This window comes from Bison bison, unplaced genomic scaffold (genome assembly GCF_000754665.1).
Source record: "Bison bison bison isolate TAMUID 2011002044 unplaced genomic scaffold, Bison_UMD1.0 scf7180017864289, whole genome shotgun sequence".
NCBI classification, from domain to species: Eukaryota; Metazoa; Chordata; class Mammalia; order Artiodactyla; family Bovidae; genus Bison; species Bison bison.
Window position 1 is genome coordinate 11,089,275 of NW_011494861.1, and position 14,687 is coordinate 11,103,961.

At 53.2% G+C, this 14,687-nt stretch overlaps 1 protein-coding gene across 4 annotated transcripts in view; it reads left to right on the forward strand.

Annotated features, from left to right (window-relative positions):
* The first annotated feature begins 45 nt into the window (after positions 1 to 45).
* Positions 46 to 14,687, forward strand: part of NADK (NAD kinase) — a 19,166-nt gene continuing 4,524 nt past the window's right edge. Inside the window, exons 1-6 of one of the 4 annotated variants that reach the window (XM_010849992.1) lie at positions 46 to 209; positions 8,669 to 8,890; positions 10,402 to 10,485; positions 13,567 to 13,696; positions 13,944 to 14,052; positions 14,166 to 14,251. In XM_010849992.1, the coding sequence (XP_010848294.1) occupies positions 8,718 to 8,890; positions 10,402 to 10,485; positions 13,567 to 13,696; positions 13,944 to 14,052; positions 14,166 to 14,251 (582 nt within the window). In that variant the 5' untranslated portion in view covers positions 46 to 209; positions 8,669 to 8,717. The other 3 variants (XM_010849991.1, XM_010849995.1, XM_010849993.1) reach the window with 3 other exon arrangements.

Sequence of the window (14,687 nt, forward strand, 5' to 3'; positions counted from 1 at the left end):
GGCCGGCGGCTGGCCCGCCTGAGCCGGGTCCGAGCCCCCGGTCTCTCTGCCTCTGCGTCCGGCGCGCTCTGGTTTTCGTGGATCCTCCTCACCCGCCCGGGACCGGGCCTGAGCCCAGACGTACGCACTTCCTGCTGGACGGCGCCCTGGGCTTGGCCGTGACCTTTGCCCCGTTGCGGGAACTCGAGGACGAGGACAGGGACCCGCAGGTGCGGTAGGCGGGCTACGGCCCTGGGGCTCGGGTGCCCAGGTGTCCTGGGCCTGCAGTTCAGGTGGGCGTGGGATGGGCCCGAGTCGGCCCCGGGGGTGGACGGGGCACCCCGGGCCGGGCTGGAAGGAAGGCCGGTCGGGAGGGGTCGGTTCTCTGCGGGGGCTGCGGGCCACCCCCCAGGCGCTGACCGACTGGGCACGGGGCCCAGTCCTGCGGGCGGGGCTGCCGGCTTGTCGTTTGCGATGTCTCCCCGACCCGCTGTCGTACAGCCCAGAGTTCAGTGCGTGGGGCCGGGCAAATGCGTGTGTAGACTGTTGGCGAAAAGAGGAACTGGGTGAAGGTGGCCCGGAGGCGGGCTTTTGTGCAGGGAGCTAGGTGTGCAAATACCTGCTTCAGCCCAAGCGCATGCGAGATCTCCCAGGGGAGCCCCTGGAGCCCCCTCGCGTCTCTGATCCTGTTCTTCCGCCCAGCAGGCTCTGCCCCTCTGCGGGCCCAGTTTTGTCAGGTCCTGGCCAGCACTGGGCATCACCTGCCGGCGGGAGAGGGGAGATTTAATAGGTACCTCTTATTGCCTCAGTGTTAAGGAGGGATAAACTTTGCTTTTTCATTCAGTATTTGAGCAGGTGTATGTTGAGAGCTCGCACTAGGCGTCATGTTATGTTTATATTTGTGTGTGTGACTTTTACTTATGGGCATCACAACGTGTCTCCTTTCTTCCTGGGGAAGTTCTTTATCTTGGTTATTATGCTCCAGCACTTTTCTGTTAAAACTTCCCAGTGCGGATGTTTTTTGAAAATGAACGGAAATAATTCTAGACTCCCAGAAAGTTGTGAAAAACAATACAGAGGAACGCCTGCACTTATCCCCACATCCGTGGCACAGTGACGTGAACCCTGGCACCTCCGTCACACCCCTTGCTGGGGTTCACCACTTTCCCGGGGCACAGCTGTGTGGCTGCCACCACAGACTCAGAGCTGGTGTCACCTAGGGAGCCCACCCCAGGCTCCCCACACTCCCTGGCCACCAGTGATCTGTTCTCCATGCGCTTGTGTTTAGTCATGTCAAGAAAGTCATGTAAGGGACTTCCTGGTGGTCCAGTGCTTAGGACTCTGAGCTTCCATTTCATGGGGCCCTGGTGGAGAAGTAAGGTCTCACATGCTGCGTGGTATGCCCCAAAAAAGAAAGAGAATGAAAAGCAAGTTGTGTAAATGGGAGGGTTTATCCTGCAGTCAGCCTGGGGGCTGACTTCCTTGCCCTGCAGTCAGCCTGGGGTCACCCAGCTGGTTTCGGAGTCCATGTCCACTCCCTCTGATGGCCTGGCGCACTCACCAGTGGGGACTCTTGGACTGTCTGTGGTGTTTGGCTGCTGCAAATTAAAAGCTGCTGTGAATGTTGAGGTGCAGGTTTTTCTGTGAGCATCAGTGTTTCTCCGGGGTGAATGCCCAGGTGGACTTGCTAGGCTGTCTGTTTAGTTTTTAGTTTTTATAAGACGGTGTCAGCCCTTTCCAGAGTGTCTGGCCGTGTTCTGGTCCCGGGTGGTGTGTGAGCAGGCGTTGCTCTGCGACCTCTCCAGCGCTGAGTTGTCTGGCTGTTCTGGTCAGTGTGCAGTGGCATCTCATTGTGGTTTCAGTTCCTTCTGGCCCATCGCATGGAGCATCTTTTCACCTGCTTCTTTACCATGGGTGCATCTCATCTGTCCAGTCATCTCTTGTCCACTTTCTAATTGGACTGTCTGTTTTTTACTGTTGAATTTTGATAGTTTTTGCTATTTTATAGGTACAGATCTTCTGTTGGATATCTAGTTTGAAAATATTTTCTGTCTATGGCTTGATTTTGGGGGTGGGGTGTTTCTTAACAGGGTCTTCCACAGAGCAAGTTTCTAAGAAGCCCAGTTTACCAATTTTTTTTATCTTTTATGAAGTGTGCTTTCTATATCGTGTACAAAAAAGATTCTGTCTAACTTTAGGTCCCCAAAACTTTCTCCTGCACTTTATTTATTTGTGTATTTATTCATGGCCATACCATGTGGCTCGCTGGACCTTAGTTCCCTGACCAGAGATCAAGCCTGTGCCCTCAGCAGTGAAAGCTTGCAGCCCTAACCACTGGACCACCAGGGAATCCCCTCTTCTGTATTTTATTATGAAGGCTTTCTAGTTTACGTGGAGTTAATTTTTGTGTCACGTGTGAAGGTTAGGCCGAGGTTTACTTTTTTTGCCTATAGATGTGAATGACTCCAGCATCCTTTGTTGAAAAAATTGTCTTTCCTTCCTTGAACTGCTTATGTACATTTGTCAAAAATTAATCGAGTGTGTTTATGTAATTATGTTTCTGGGCTCTCTCTTCTCCATTGACTTGTATCTGCCCTCCCCCAAGGCCACAGTCTTGACTATTACAGCTAAAGAGAAGTCTTCAGAGTCACTCATCTCCCTTTATCCTTCTTTAAAAAAAAAAAAAGGATGTTTGCTTTTTACACATACATTTTAGAATAAACTTGGCCGTATCTACCAAGAAATCTTGCTGGGATTTGTGTAGAAATCACACTAACCCTGTAGATCAATGTGGGGAGAACTGACATCTCTGCCGCATTGAGTCTTCTGATCCATGATTAAGGGCGTCTCTCAGTTACATCTTCTTTGATTTCTTTCATCAGGGTGTTTAAAATACAATTCAGCATACAAGTCCTCTGTGTATTTTGTTATATTTCATCCAAGTGTTTTTTCGGTGACTGTAGAGTGTACCGTCTCTAACTTCAGACTACCTTCTTTGCCTGTTGCCGTGACTCAGACATGCAGAACTGTGCTGATTAAGGGTGGTCAGAACAGACATCCTTGCCTGGCTCCCAGTCTTATATTTTCCCCATCAAGTTAATATAGTGGTAGCTTTTTTGTAGGTGCTCCTTACCAAGCTGAAGAAGTTACCCTTGATTCCTAATTGCTGAGAATTTTTACCATCGTTGGGTGTTGAATTTTTTCCACTTTCTTGCCCATCAGTTGGTGTATGTGAGATGGGTTACACTGACTGAGCCAGCCTTGCGTTCCTGAGATACGCCCCACTTGGTGTCGATCGATCCTTTTTAAGCATTCTATGTTGTGTCCGTGTTGAGGATGCATCAAATAACGCATTACGCTGAGAGTCAGTGGATGTAATTCTTAAACTGCAAGTAGAAGCTGACACGGCATCACTGGCATACTTAGCTGCAGAAGAAATGACATCTCAGCACTTGTCCCAGGGTCGGTTGAGCGGCTGTTGGAGAAATTTGGGCCTGGTCAGTGAGCAGCTCAGAAGGTCCTGCACTGCTTGTAGGTGGAGGTCCCTGGTGGGGATGGGGCAGCATTTGAAACATTGTTAACAGACATAAATTCATCTCAGCCATTTAGATGAGAATTATTTTGAAGAATGATTTGATCTTTTGAATGAATATATTGCCCATAATAGCAAACAAAGTATGTAAAAATCCAATGATTATATAATCAGTTATAAGACGAAAATTTCAGCATCGTAGGATTTAATTACTTCCTTGTCTGTATTTTCTCAGGATTATAGTAATCTAACTGGATTATAGTAATCTAACTTGATAGTTGCTTCTGTGTCTTCTTGGGGTGATAGAATTTTCTACACCCTCCTAGGATTACCATATCACGTGCATCTTCGTCCACACCTTCTCAGGATTGTACTACTCTAACTGGATAGTTATTTCTGTGTTTTCTTGGGATGGTAGAGTTTTCCACACAGTCCTAGGATCGCCGCATCACCTGCAGGTTCAGCTGGCTTTAAGGCAGGCTGGTGGCTCAGACGGTAAAGAATCTGCCTGCAGTGCAGAAGACCTGGGTTCGATCCCTGGTTTGGGAAGATCTCCTGGAGAAGGGAACAGCTACCTACTCCAGTATTCTGGCCTGGAGAATTCCATGGAGGAGCCTGGCAGGCTACAGTCCATGGGGTCGCAAAGAGTCAGACACGACTAAGCAACTTAGACTTTTCGCTTTCCTGGCAAGCAGGTTTCAGGTTCTTGCAGCTGATGCAGCACCAGGATAGTGGTCTTCACGTTCTGTTTGGCCAGTTCTGACATCACTGCCTATAATCATTGTCTCTTGATCTTACGTGTTACTGGAGGCTGGGGTGTGTGCCCTGAGAGAACCTTTTTGTCATTCAGGAGGGGCTACATCAAAGGCCTCTTTTCCAGAACATGAGGCGGGAAGGGTCCTCTCTTCTCCCAGGACCCTGGGCCTTTCTGCTGGGTCGCATCGTCTGTATCAGTGAGGTCATGCCAGGGGCCCAGATACAAGCTCTGCCCTCCTCACTGTGTCACCTTGGGCTTTGGTCTCCTGGACACCCCCACGCAGCTCCTTGCGAGGACAAGTCAGACAGTTTGAGTCAAGTGCTTGGACAGGGCCTGGCAGTGTGGGCGCTGGGTCTGCTGCTCGCTGGTCATCCTGACCTGGAGTGAGTGTTCACGCTCCCGCACTATGATCCTGGCCTCTCTGGCTTGCTCTTCCCTGTGGCTGGTTGTCCTAGGCCAGGGTAAGCATCTACACTCCTACACTGTGACAGCTATTCTTTATGTTATTGTTGTTGACTGGCTAAGTCATATCTGACTCTGTGACCCCATAGACTACCGAATGCCAGGTTTTTCTGTCCTCCACTATCTCCCGGAGTTTGCTCAGATTCATGTCCACTGAGTTGGTAATGCTATCTAACCATCTCACCCTCTGCAACCCCCTTTTCCAGGTCTCAGAGTGAAGCCACTACCAGGCCTCTTGTAACAGCTTAAAGCAAGTTTTTTGTTTTTTTTTTTAAACAATATTTCCTCTTAAAGTTGTGAATTCATGGTCCATTACAGCAGTTTGTGGGGTCCTCTTGGGGATTAAGTGATATACATGAGTGGGACAGTCAGGGCAGGGCCAGCAAGAGAAGGCAAGCAATGAGGTTAGTGATTGTGTTTTTATCTTGGGCAGTTTTTACTGAAACGAGGGAAACGTGTACATAGCTTTTGTGTATTAACTGAGCCCAAACCTGCCTTCTTGTATTTCTTGCGACTTTGTCCTGTGTCCTTTCAGGCATCGTGACCTTTCTGTGTGGCCAGACTCGTGAACTCACTCTGCCCCCTTCCCATCCGACCCCACAGCTGGTGGTCTTGTCCTCATCTCCCAGCACTTGAGGCCGCCGCAGGCTCTCCGTCCCAGCACCCTAGCACTCTTGTGTCCTCCACTAAGTGTTCCAGGATTCCCCCAGACTCTTATCCAGACCCCTCCATTTGGTGTGCCCCGGGTTCAGTCCTGAGAGCCTGTCTGGTTCTATGGTTGTCAGCGTTACCGTGTGCTGACAGAGCCCAGCCCCGCATGTCCCCGAGCTCTAGGCTTGAACTGTTAGCTGCCAGCACGTCATCTCCCCTTGGCCAGTAGTGATCACATGAAGTCAGGCCCGAGAGATGGCAGAGTTTCTGCAGTGTTGCTCTTCGGGCTGTGAGGAAGTCAGACCCCTTTGAAGAGGAACTCGGCAGCAGGTAGTGGTCAGGGTTGCGGAAAAAAGGAACTGGGCACCAGTGGGTAGGAGCGGGAGGTACCTGTTCTCTTGATCAGGTGGCATCTGAGCACAGATCTGAGGGATGGTCATGTCACGGGTGAGGTGTCTCGACAAGTCGTATGGCCATGCTTTCTCTTCTGTTGGGTAAATGTCTGAGTGGAAGGGCTGTAGCAGATGGCGGAACCATGCTTAATTAACATTTTAAGAAACCGCCAAATTGTTTTCCAAACTGGTTGCCCCGTTTTCATTCCACCAGCACTGTCTGAGGGTTCCATTTCCTCCTCAGGCTCTGGGACACTTGGCGTGGTCAGTTTTCTTACATTTTAGCCATTCTCCGTAGGTGTGAGATGATGTCTCCTGGTTTTAATTTGCATTTCTCCAGTGACTAAGGATGTTGAGCATCTTTTCATGTGCTTTTCAAGATGCAATCAATGTATCTTGGGGAAGTTGCCCAAAGTTGGTATCTTTGGCCTGTTTTTTAATTGAGTTATTTTCTTACTAAGCTTTAATAATTCTTTATATATTTTGGAAGCAAGTTCTGTGTCATATATACATTTAGCAAATATTTTTTGGTCGATCTCATATTTTCATTAAGATTTTTGTCAGTTCATATTTTCATTTTCTTAATAGTGTCTTATGAAGGGTACAAGATTTGAGTTTTAGTGAAATTCAGTTTGTCAGGTTTAAACTTTGTACTTTTTGTATCCTGTTTAAGAAATCTTTGCCAAATTCATAGCCATGAAGATTTTGTCTAGTGCTTTTTTTTGAAAGTTTTATAGCTTTTATTCTTACATTTAAGTGTATGATCCATCATGAGCTGACCTTTGCCAACTTGTGAGGAGAACTGAACTTCATAGTGTTGGGTGTGGCTGTGGAATTTACCTGGAACGTTCTGGAGGAACGGTCGTCCTCTCCTGTTGACTCCCCTCGGCACCTCTGTTGAGAAGCCCTGACTGTCGTCTGCGTCCTCTGTCTACGTGTACATCTCTGTGTCAGTACCACACAGTCTGGTTGCGGCAGCTTTATAGCAGGTCATCAGATCCCGTAGCATGAGTCCTCCAACAGGGCTTTTTTTTTTTTGAGCTATTCTCGGTCCTTTTACGTTTCCAGTTTCCAGCTGAATATTAGAATCAGCTTGTTACTTCTGATAGAAAAGGCTGGGCTTGGGGAGACTTGAGATCTTAACGATATCGTGTTCTCTGGTCTGTGCACATGGTATGTCTCTCCCCTGACTTGTTTCCTTTCAGTTGTGTCCGTGGTGCTTGGAAAGTGAGGTAGAACGTGAAACCTAGTGACTCAGTATTTGTATGTGTGGTGAAGTGACCACCACAGCAAGTCTGTCACCACGTTTAATCACCAGGCTTTTTTCTCATGGGAACTTTGAAGACCTTCCCTCTCAGCACCTTTCAAATAAGCACAACAGTATCACTGACTGGAGTCACCATGATACGTGCTACACTAGGTGACTGACTGACTTTACAGCTGGAAGTAAGGCTCACTCTCCTTTTGCCAACGACATCCCTACATGTCTTATATCTTAGTAGCACTAAGCTTCAGTTTCTTTCTTTTATTTTTCTTCTTTTTTTGGCCGCATCACAAAGCTTGGGGGATCTTAGTTCCCTGACCAGGGATCGAACCTGGGCCCTGGCAGTGAAAACACAGAGCCACCTGGGAATGCCCTGGCTCAGGAGTTTTTAATGACTGCTGGAGCCTTTGGTCTGGGTCCGGTGTGGGAGTTAGTATTTCGCAAGGTCCTGATGTGATTGTAAAGTGCGTGCGGAGGCAGGGGACTCAGGGGCCCTCACCTTTGGCCTCGTTGTAGAGGCCCCAGGCTTCTCTGTGGCCCCTGCGCTGTCCCTTCTGATGTCCGCGCCTGCCTTGTGGTCCTGCCCCATTCCCCTCCCTTGTCCTCAGGGCTTTGTGAGCCATGAGGCAGGCTGAGCTGCTGGGCCTTTCTGAGCGGGAGGATGGGCAGGTCCCATGGCCCCAGCAGCAAGGCCAGGCCTCTCCCGTTAGTCAGTGGTTTCCTAAGAAAATGACCTTTCGGCCCAAATTCTCAGAGTGTAGCTCTTTCCACCGTCATCCAAACTGGCTTCTTCATGTGGTTTTTGCCCAAGCTCTGCTCTGCTCTTTCTACTTGTCGGCGCTCTGGTTTCTGCCGTATTTCTGTCACTTCTTTTAGGCTCGTTTGATTCCTGCTCCGGCTCTCTGACGAGGCCTTGGCTGCTGACCGCTGTTCTCAAGGACCTGGGGGCAGCTGGGTGGGCATGTGGACCCGGCCTGCATTCCCTCTTTGCTGTAACATCATGTGGGTCTGGATGGGCACGTGGATCGGGCTCGCGCTCCCTCTTGGCTGCAGCATCACATGGGTATGGGTGCGGTTATGAGCCCTCAGTGGCTTAGGAGGAAGTTGAGATGTTCCCAGCTGGTCGAGGACTGTTGTTTTGTGTCTGCTTCCATCTTTTCCTGCTTTACTGCGTGTGGTTGGGAGATGAAGCTCCTGTAAATTGAAGTTTTTTTTGAGGACCAAATAAGTCAGTTTGGGCAAGTGTTTCATCGGCACTGGAGGAAAGCGTGGCTTTGTTTGCAGGACGAGGGTGCAGTGTGTGCCCATGGTTGGTCTTCAGTCGTGCTCACCCAGCCTTTTCTGGATGAGAGGTACCGTGTGACCGTTAATTCTCTCATCAAGGTCCCACCATGTGCCTGCGTGCTAGGCTGCTGGTTGGTACCTCACTCTTGGACTCCCAGCCCTCTGGATTCATGGAAAACCACAGGTAGATTCCGGAGTTGTTAAGTGCCTTTGGGATGAAAACAGACTTCCCAGACTGGGTAGGCTAGATTTCAGCCATTTTCCCTGATGAGGGGTGTAGGTGTGTGTGTACATTGCTTTACTTTATTTTATTGAAACAATAATAATATTTATTTTATTAAATCAAGGCATCCTGGGTTTTCGGGCCAAAGTCTTCCACATCCATCAATTGCAGAAATGGAACAAGAAAAAGTCAACGGGAACAAGGAGCCGAGTGCAGAGGCATCTTCGTACCGCTGTTCCGCGTGCCATGGGGATGAGGACTGGGGCCTGGGGCACCCACTCCGGGGCCGCGCCAAGTCCCGCAGCCTGTCGGCCGCGCCTGTCCTGGCCAGCGCCCGAGAGTTCAGGTACTGGCCTCCTGGGCCTGTGGGGGTGCTCAGGAGGCAGGAGGGGGTTGTGCTGGCTGGCATGGCCTCCCAGAGGGCACTCCCAGCCAACCCCCCCGCCCTAATGCCTGTCCTCACTGTGGAGGCTGAGGTGTGGGGGTGCCGCCCAGGGTGGCCCCAGGCCCTGGGCACACAGTGAGGGGTGGGGAAGCTGTGCCGGCCTCGGCCATGTGAACGTCGCTCAAGTCCAGGGCGAAGCTGTCCTAGCCAGCACTGCCATGGGTGCAGGGCCTGAGAAGCTGCCATGTGAATAGCTGTGTCACCCTCCTGTGTCAGAGTCAGTGGGCGGGCGGGTGACCTCGGCTGCTGGCTCTGCGGGGTGGGATGTTCCCACCCTTTCCTTCAGAGAATATTGCTTCAGAGAACGTTGAACTTGGTTCAGTGGCAGCAGGTCAGAGGTGGCTGCTCTCAAAGGTTGACTGTGATGCAGACTTAGAGAAACCTGCTGTGAACAGCCTTTCCCCAGAGGCCAGGCCGTGGCCGGCGGCCGCTCCTGCATGTTCTTGAGCTGGGGAGTTGGGGGAGCCCTTGACCAGACCGACTCTCCCGGGCTTGGCTGCCCTTCACGAGACAATAGGAAATCTGCCTTGCCCGTGTGGGGATTTGGCGTTTGTTGAGCCTTGAGATGGGCAGAGACGAAAGCAAGTTTGCCATCTGTGTTTGGCTGTCTTTGTGCCAGTATTTTTGGTGCAGAAAGGGACCATGAGGGGACCTCCCTGTGGTCCAGTGGGGAGGTGGCATACATCCCTGGTCAGGAAACTAAAATCCCACAAGTCATATGGTGTGGCCAAAAATTAAAAAAAAAATAACCAAAAGGACCACAAAGCCTCTGGAGCTGGCACTCTGCGTGAGGGAGGACACACCTCCACCCTGTCTCCGTGGGGCATCCACATGGCTCCCAAGGACCGGCGCTGGACCTTGAGGGGAGGACAGGGAAAGTCACCAAGCGGTGTCATCCCTGGGACGTGTGCTGGCCACGGTGCCCTGTGATTCAGTTGTGGCTGGAAATGCTGAGCCACTCAAGTGCTGTCTTCTTCGTCGACAGTACAACTTAGCATGGGCGTTTTGTTAGAACCTGGATGGCTGGGGGATGGTATCTGAGGTCTTAATTCCCAAGGACAGGCCCAACAACTGCTCCTCAAGTAGACTTGCCTGGACAAGAATTCAGAGCCGCAGGCCCGAGCCCCATGGTACATCCCCTTTTTCTAGGGTGGGGCCCGGGTGCCTGCCCCAGTTTGGGTCCTTTGTTGTAAGGAGTTTCTGGGAGCCCTCTCTGAGGGCAGTGCCACAGCATGTTGCCCTCAGAGCAGCTCTGGGGATCAGGTGAGTGTTCTGGGACTGTTGCTCGGGTGCTGGCAGATGGTGATGCTCAGGCTGTTGGAGTGAAGATGGCAGAGAGTCTGAGAGTCAGTGCCTCGTCTGCATGCGTGTCTCTCAGCGACTGAGGGCCCGCCCTGCATCCTCTCCCACAGGAGGACCCGCTCCCTGCACGGGCCGTGCCCAGTGACCACGTTTGGACCAAAGGCCTGCGTGCTGCAGAATCCCCAGACCATCATGTGAGTCAACGGGGGGCTCCACGGGGATGGGGAGCTATGGGAGGTTCTGATGCTCCGGGGAGCAGGGCATGGGCCTGGCAGCCACGTGGCAATGTCCCCGACTCCCAAGGATGAGAAGGTGGTGGGGCCTGCTCCTCGGGCCATAGGAGCTTCAACAGGAAAAACTCAAGGAGAAAAAATAGTGTATTGCACGCTGATGCATCTGGTGACTCACATGTGTTTCTCTTCATTACTGTTGAAATGCAGAGATGTCAGCTGGTGTTTTTTGAAAATCTGAGGTGTTTTTTGAAAATCTGAGTTGACTTGTTTGAGTCCCGCCTTGTGGGCATGGCTTTTTTTGTTTTAAGATAAGCCCTGCATTTTAGCAACACCCACCACCTGAGAAACTAGTTAAAAACTAAGCAGTTTGGGTTATTTCGCAGACACGTGGCCTAGGCTGTCTTCTGTACCTGTCCTGCGCCGCCTCCTGGCACTGGACATGCCAGAGAGGGGCTGTCGTCTGCTGGCTCTGTGTGTTCTGTCTCAGGGAGAAGACACGCAAATGGCTCCGGCCACCAGAGCTTGGTGAGGAAGCAGCAGAATTCCAACCAGCTCTGCTGTCAGGCCTGGTGGTGGGCTGCCCGCTGCATAGACCATCTGTGCCCCCTCCTCGAGGGAGCTGTGGAGGCTTAACTTCTATGGGGGGTAGGCCAAGGCCCACACCCAGCACAGCAGCCACACTAGCAGCTGGCCCCCCAAACCCCTCGCCTGGCTGCACCCTGCTGTGTGCCCGCCCTGTGTGACCTTTGCTGGCTGCCCAGACCCCCCCTCCCTGTGTCCCAGCCCTGCACTGCCGCACCCTCCTCGTCATTCACAGCCCAGCCTCAGCGCACCCTGGTGGCCCTTGGCCATCCAACCATAACTGGCCGTTGCCGCCCTGCCCAGCCCACAGCAGCCCAGGTGTGTGTGCTTTGCCCTCACAGCCCTTGGGTGGGGTCTCAGGGCGGCATCTGAGCTGTTCCCCAAGGTCAGGTGGGGTTGTGGGGTGCTCCAGGCAGAGGAGCAGGTGCCCCAGAGTGTCAAGGGCTGAGCAAGCAACTTTCTCTGCCCCCTGGCCCTGGCTCAGCTCAGTCAGATGGGCTGAGCACCCTGGTAGGGTGGGATCCCTTACCCGTGTGGTCCCTGCCTCTCCTACAGCCTGGCCAGGGGCAGGGGTTGTGTGCTAACCTGACTTCTCCCCTGACAGTGTAGAGGAGCTGATTACGAGAGTCTTATCTTCTACTTGGTTGTCTCATATCTCACCAATGAGTGCGTGTTTTCTGTTATGTTGAAACGTGTGGAATTACTAGTATCTGACGCCTTCAGCTTTTGAAACTGTGGCTCGCTGGGTGTCTGGCTAAGCTGTCCGGCACCCAGAGCCTCCTTGGGAGGGGTCAGTATCCCTCTTTGCAATGACCCAACAGGAAGTTGAGTGACCAGTTGGCGCCCAAGACCGAGCTGATGGCACTACAGTGGCTCTGGCTGGGCATGGCTGACTCACAGATCTGGAGGGGCTGTGAGCCTCACCTGCCTGGTCAGTGGGGAGGGGGCTTCAATGTCTACCTCACCAACCAGGCAGACTTCCATCTGCCCTCCTTCTAGGCCCAGGGCCAGGTGGAGTGACGAGAGGCCTGCAAGTGCCCGCCCTCCACGTGTAAGCCCCTCCCATGGGCCAAGCCAGTTCCGCAGCCCAGTACTGTTGTCTGCAGCTGGACAGGGCCCGTCCTGACTGCCCTGGGCGGCAGAGCTCAGCGGCCAGCTGGTGAGGAGCAGTTGTCTGAGGTCTGGCCGCTTTGCTGTTAGAGGCGATTGGACAAGAGGATGGTGTGAGCAGTAAGATCAAATACAGCTTGTTTGCTTTGAGTTTTCATTTTAGGAAGCTCTGCACTTGTTTTATGCAGCTTTTAGCAAGTCACTTTACTTTATGTTTTGCTTTCAGTTTTGAGGAGACAGTGGGGTTATGGTGCCAGTGCACACTTGGGGAGTCTTGAGGGGGCTGGGGTGCATCGCACTTTCGCCGTTAGTGAAGCACAACCGAGATGCTGGGCACCCAGCACCACCCTCCGCCAAGCTGCGCGTGTGACCCAGCCTGGCAGAGATGCTGGCAGAGGGCCATGAGTGATCCCCTCCTTTGCAGAAACGCCTGGAGAGGGTGAGTGATGGTCAGTCAGTGACAGCCTGCAGCCAGGGACCCACCACCTGTTTAGTGGTTGGCATCATGGTGTGGGAAGTTGCTGGTGGGGCTGACAGGTTCTCAGGGAGGCACCGGCCATGGGGCATGATCTGGAGCAAGTGTCTTGGTTGGGGAACTTGCGTCAGAAAGGCCGTTTCCATGGCCTGCAGTCCTCAGGGCTGTTTTCCAACAGGCGGAGGTGCTGCCTGGGGGCCCGCCCCCACGTGAGGGCTCGGCCTTGGACACCCCTGCCCCTGGGGGAGGACCTGCTGCCCACAGACCATACCAGGCCCTGCACCCGGTGACCGAGGCTGGGTGCCAAGGGACTCTTGGAGCTGTCGTTGGCAGGCAGGCCCAGCTGACTTTTGTTTTTTTTTTTTAATTTTTTGAGAAGTTTTGGGTTCACAGCAAAAGTGAGAAGAAGGCGCAGAGCTCCCTGTTGCACTCCTCCTAGCCTCCCCGCTGTCATCATCCCCGAAGCCAGTGCATGTGTGACAAACAATGAAGTTACACTGACGCATCGTCGTCACCAGAGTCCTCTGCATATCAGGGTCCTGGACACGTGTGGTGACATGTCCTCGCGATTGAAATCACACAGCACAGTCTCACTGCTCCAGATCCCGCCACTGGCTTTAAAAGAGGCTTTTACTGTGGAGGCGAGGGTCCACTGAGTTGGTCACATAGCCGTGTGGACCTGGGTCAGCGGCAGCCCAAGTCTCCATTGGCTGGTCTGGGTGCACGTGGGACGTCCTCTGAGCAGGTCCCCGGGCCGGCCTCGTCCCGAAGGGGCCTCAGGCAGGGGCACAGCCGGGCATGGGGAGGGTCTCCATACTGTGCAGGTGCCAGCAGGTCAGCCTGGGGCCCACGTGAGTGCTCCTCTCCCCTCAAAGGCACATCCAAGACCCTGCCAGCCAGCGGTTGACGTGGAACAAGTCCCCGAAGAGTGTCCTCGTCATCAAGAAGATCCGGGACGCCAGCCTGCTGCAGCCCTTCAAGGAGCTCTGCGCGTACCTGATGGAGGTGAGTGGGGACGGGCTCCAGGCTCTCTTCCCATCTGCTCAAGTCAGGAGGCTTCGTAAGCCAGACACAGGAGCTCAGAAGTGTGTACTGTGAGCACAACAAAGGCACTTTGCATCTGAGAGACAGAGGAATCGTGCCCCTCTCCCCTGACCCCATCAGAAAAGCCTGAGACGCAGAAGGAGGCTTCTAGAAGACCAGCGCCCTGACCTGTCTTCCTGGTGGGGCTGACGCCACCATGTTCTTCCAGGAGAACAACATGATCGTGTATGTGGAGAAGAAGGTTCTGGAAGACCCCGCCCTCTTGAGCGATGATCACTTTGGGCCAGTGAAGAGGAAGTTCTGCACCTTCAGAGAAGGCAAGTTGTCCCTGGGTGGCAAGGTGCTGCCCCCAACCCGGCGGGACCTCTGGTACCCCTGCCTTGCCCCGTGCCCAGCAGTTGGGGTGCTTGACGTCTCCTGTGTCTTCCAGATTACGATGACATCTCCAATCAGATCGACCTCATCATCTGCCTGGGGGGTGACGGGACCCTTCTATACGCTTCCTCCCTCTTCCAGGTGAGGCCCTAGTTGCCTGAGGCCGTAGGGCTGCAGGTGATAGGACACGGAACTGGGACTGCTGTGGGTGCTGGAAGCTGTGCCAGGCCAGCTGATGGCGCATGAGGGCCCAGGGGTTGGGCTGGGAGGAGGGTGACCCCTGGGAGAGCTGGCATGTGGGCTGAGTGAGGGGGCCAAGAGTCAGGGGCAGGTGAGAGCAGTAGCCCCAGGCTGACTGGGAGGTATGGTGGGGGAGGGACTGTGGAGGCTGCAGAAGGCAGGGATCTGCGGGGGAGGGACCTTGCCAGGGTATGTTAGGAGGTCGGGCAGGCCCCTAGAGCAACACCTGGGAGTGAGAGGGAGCCAGTTGGGCAGGAGGGTGGAGTCCAGCAGGGCCTGGGGCAGTAGCGGTTGGCAGAGGCCGAGGTTGAGGGTCCTGGGATGTCCCACATGCTCA